Below are 4,309 nucleotides of genomic sequence, written 5' to 3'. Positions count from 1 at the left end.
GTTTGGATTTGTTTTCGTTTTTTGAAGCATCTTTAGCAGCCTGAAAGCCTCAGGGACGGGCTAGGGAGCCGCTGCTCGGCCGCAACCCGCCCCGGGCCAGGGCTGCTCCCGCTCGGTCCCGGCCGGCCTCGGTCCCGGTTCCCATTACAGCCCGGCAGAGCCGCCCAGCCCCGCCTCGCCTCCCTCTTGTCTCTTCTCCCTCCTCCTCCGAGTTTTTTGGGGGGGTTCTTCCGGCGTTAACCCTTTCCCCTGCCCTGCCTGGGCCGCCGGCGCATCCCCCGAGGGCTGACCCTGAAGTTTCTCTCTCCCGTTAGCGGGGGCTCCAGCCCGGGGAGGGGGCACCGGGGCGATGCCAGAACCCAGATCTCAGCAGCACTGAGGAGCAGAAAAGCGCACTCACAGATAGAAAATAGGAAAATATAAATTCTCCCCGCTCCGTTTTTTCGCCGGCGGATGAAGCCGACTGGCCCCACCAAAAAAAGCCGATTTTTTCCCTAAAAAAGAAGCCCTGCGGCTGCAGGGGGGAGCGCGGGGCCCCGCTCGGCCGTGTCACCCCACGGGGACCCGGCCGGGCCCAGGCAGGGCTGGGTCGGGGGATGCGGGGCGGCGGCCGAGGCCGCGACTTTCCGTCGTTGTTACTGGCTCCTTCTCTACTATTTTCCCTCGAAACGCGGCTTTAAAAAAAAAAAGATAAAAATTCGTATTAAATGGCGGGGAGGCCGGGGCGGGGCGGGGGTGCCCAAGGGGCCGCTCTCCGGGCGGAGAGGGTTTCAGCGTCCGCGGGGCTTTTTCCTCCGCTCGGGAATGGTTAAGGCGACCCCCAAATGGGAGAGAGCGAACGGAGCGCCCCGGCCGCGGCTCAGGGCAGCGACAACGACCGCGACAAGGTGCAAAAACACCCCCGCTAGCAGCTGTCGGGGCCGCAAATTGCGCTCGAAGGGCAGCGCCGGAGATCCCCTTTTGGGGTGCCCCGCGCGGCCGCCGCACCCCCGTTCCTCACAAAATCACAGGAGCAGCGGGGGGATTTTATTCTTTATTTTTTTTCCTTTTTTTTTTTTTTTTTTTTTTTTTTGTAATTCTGACGATCTCCCCCCCTTTCCCCTTTTTCCTCTTTTATTTTATTTGTAGGTAGACAGGACCACTCTGAATGGCGCAAAAAATTTCTGTAAACAATGACGCACAAAAAACACCTCCCTTCCCTTACCCCCCGCCTCCCCCCGAAATGAAACCGAACCCCCCCAAAAAAATGGAGGGGAAAAGAAACGGCAGAGGGAAAGAACCCATAATAATAATAAAATTAGCAATAATAATAATAATAGCAATAATAATAATAATAATAATAGCGTTTCCCTCGCCATTCCTTCCCCCGCAGTTTCGATTTTTTTTTTTTAATTTTTGGAGCATCAGTCTGTCTCCTTTTTTTCCTCTCTCTCTCTCTCTCTCGGTTTGTGCCTGTTAATTCTGTGTTTTCCTCCGTTCTCGGGGCGTGTGCTCGGGGCCCGCAGCCCTCACCAAGTCCATTGCTGCGCCTGTACCAAGTGGTGCGCTGTGGGGTACTGGGGGCTGCCGGCCGCGCTGTACTGCGCGTTGTACTGCATGTGCTGCTGCAGGGACTGCGCGCTGTACGCCGAGAACGGGATGCCCGCCTGGAACGTCGCGGCTGCCAAGTCCTGGGCTTTGAGCGTGTGGCAGGGCTTGCCGTCCCTGACTAGCACCGGCACGGCCACCCGCCGCGGCGAGGGGAGAGGAGTCACTTCCATACCTTTCTCGGCCCGCGCCCGCTTCATCTTGTAGCGGTGGTTCTGGAACCAGATCTTCACCTGCGTGGGGGTGAGGCGGATCAGGCTGGCCAGGTGCTCCCGCTCGGGCGCCGACAGGTACCGCTGCTGCCGGAACCGCCGCTCCAGCTCGTAGGTCTGCGCCTTGGAGAAGAGCACCCTCCTCTTCCTCTTCTTGCCCGCGTCTCCGCCGCCCACCGCTTCCTTCTCGTTGTCGGGCGACTCGTCTGCCGACGGCTCCGGGGACTTGGCCGAGGGGTCCTGGCCGCCGCCGCCGGCCGCCAGCCCGTGCACTGTGGACAAGCCGTGCCCGGTCAGCGGAGGGGGACGGGCCGGGGGAGCGCCCCTCCGCCGCCCCCCGCATCCCTCCCTCTGCCGGCCGTGGCGGGATGGAGGCCGGCCGTGGAGAGAGGCAACCCCATCCATCCATCCATCCATCCATCCATCCATCCATCCATCCATCCATCCATCCATCGCTCCCCAGCTCCCAGCTGGAAGCGGCGCTGCCCCGTCCCCGGCCGGGACGAGCCCCAAGTCCCCCCCTCGAGCCGCATCCTTCCCCAGTCGCCCCCCGGCCCCCAGTCTCCGCTGCCCCGTCGCCCCGCCACTCACGGGAGTACTGGATGCCCTCGGCGCTCGCCAGCCAGCGCGTGTAGGGATTATCGCTGTTATCATAGAAAGGACTCTTCAAAGGCAGCGTCGGAACAGTGTCCAAGGGGGTTTGTCCCAAAACTCCCGCTTTCCTGGGCGGCTCGGGCGCCTCGCTCTCCTCCTCGCCGCCCTCCGCCGAGCCGTCCTCATCGTTGGTGTCGGGGAGGTCCAAAATGTCCTTCACCGAGAAGCCCGTCTTTGTGTTGGTCAGAGACATGTTCCGGCCAAATTCCGCCTGGGAAAGTTGGAGCCGCAGCTTGGCCGAGCCGCCGGGTCACGGCTGGGCACGCACACGCCGAGCGGCGACAACGACACTGCGCAGGGACACGGGGAGGGAGGGGGGGCACGGCACGCGTGGAGAAGGGGGGAAAAAATAGAATAATAATGTGGATTTATAGAAAAATAAGCGGCGGGGGTTGTGCGGGAGAAGCGGCCGCAGCGACGGGTCTCTGCGGTGGTGGTTGTTCTGCCACGGGGGAAAATTCCGAGAGCCGGAGCAGCAGCTGGTTTCGGGAATAGTTTGTAACTCCAGGGAAAAAAAAAAAGGGGGGAAGAGACGCCAAAAAAAAAAAAAAAAAAAAAAAAAAAAAAAAAAAAAAAAGATCACTTCTGGATCTTGTTCAGCCGCGCCGAACCCGCGCCTGCCGCTGGAAAATCCCGAGCCATTGCTGGAGCGAGGAGTCCATATAAGGCTGGTCCCCACACATGAACCTGCCGAGAGGAGGGAGAAAAAAAACCTACATTAAACCCAGGAAAGGTTGGCCACGTGTGGGCGGGTCTTGGAAGTCAAGTGGATGAAGACAGTGTTTGCAGATGTGAAATTGCGGGTTTTGGGCGAGCTCCGAGCTTCCACCATTGGTGATGAGTGGTATAACGTGTCAGTTAATTACCGGCGCGGGGAGGGTCCTCGGCGCGGGGGGGGCGGGCGGCGGCGCCGGGGGGGAGGGAGGGGGCGAGGGAAGGAGGGAGGGAGGGAAGGAGGGAGGGAGAGAGGGAGGGAGGGGGCGACTTCCCAGCTCTTTTTAAGGGCACTATTTACATACAAAGAGCTCAGCACCAGCCCGACGCTCCGGACGCTCCAAAGTGTGTTTTCCACCCGTGTTTTCCTCCAAACGAGGGAGACATAAAAAAATAAAATACTAATGATAATAATAATAATAATTTGCGAGGGGGGCTGTTCCCACAGCCGCTCAGCCTGAGCGTCCCGCGCTGCCGGCCCCGCTCGGGACCGAAGCGGCTCAGATGGCAAGAGCCCAACTTATCTAACCCGCCTAGGTCAATATTTTGGTTGGGGCTTAGGGATGAGCGCTGGAAATTAAACAGCGAGTAATTGATTCTAGTTTGCTCCGAAATTAAGCGAACTGGCAAAACGCGATCGTCAGGCGCGACCCCACGAGATCCGGGAGGTGATTATTGGGGAGGGGGGGAGTGTGTGCTTATTTGAAGAGGTCTCATTGATTTTGCCACCTTCTTCCAGGGGAATGAATCCAGCCCGTTGGGATCATTCGATGAGCTGCAGCCCGATGGACTCATACACGACTGAATTAATTTTTTTTCTTTCCCATCTTTCTTTTTTTTTTTTTTTTCCTTTTTTTCCTCTCTTTTTCAGGACTTGGGGAAGGAGGGAGAGAGGCAAAGAAGGGGTTCCTTCCCAAGGGAAGGCCGGCACCCCAAGTGTCACCACGCTCGCACACAGCAGCACTCGGCTCCGGCCCCGAGTATCGGAGCGGCTCTGGGGGCTCGCCCTGCCCGGCGCGGGATGTAGAGACTTCCCCTACTTCTCTCCGTCTGCCACCAACTTTTATTTCCATTGCCTTTCTTCCTTCGTCCTGTTCTCTGCACCTGCCAAGGAGGCACACCTCACGGGGCAGGGCCAGGAC

At 59.0% G+C, this 4,309-nt stretch overlaps 1 protein-coding gene across 1 annotated transcript; it reads right to left on the bottom strand.

The window, feature by feature from the left end:
- Window positions 1-1,378: 1,378 nt before the first annotated feature.
- Window positions 1,379-3,022, bottom strand: NKX2-2 (NK2 homeobox 2). Its single transcript, XM_059843333.1, has 2 exons — window positions 2,391-3,022; window positions 1,379-2,071 (listed from the first exon to the last, which is right to left on the bottom strand). Exons 1-2 carry the CDS (start codon window positions 2,644-2,646, stop codon window positions 1,509-1,511), a joined length of 819 nt encoding a protein of 272 aa, XP_059699316.1. The 5' UTR covers window positions 2,647-3,022; the 3' UTR covers window positions 1,379-1,508.
- Between the last annotated feature and the right edge of the window lie 1,287 nt (window positions 3,023-4,309).

Source organism: Haemorhous mexicanus, chromosome 3 (assembly GCF_027477595.1).
Source record: "Haemorhous mexicanus isolate bHaeMex1 chromosome 3, bHaeMex1.pri, whole genome shotgun sequence".
Taxonomy (NCBI): Eukaryota; Metazoa; Chordata; class Aves; order Passeriformes; family Fringillidae; genus Haemorhous; species Haemorhous mexicanus.
This window is presented reverse-complemented; position numbering and strand designations above follow the sequence as displayed.

What these genes read in the sequence shown, in the direction of transcription:
- NKX2-2 (XM_059843333.1), bottom strand. Translation starts at nt 2,646, where the DNA reads ATGTCTCTGACCAACACAAAGACGGGCTTCTCGGTGAAGGACATTTTG. An exon ending in CGAGGGCATCCAGTACTCCC is followed by an intron (nt 2,072 to 2,390) that starts GTGAGTGGCGGG and finishes GCTTGTCCACAG; the next exon opens with TGCACGGGCTGGCGGCCGGC.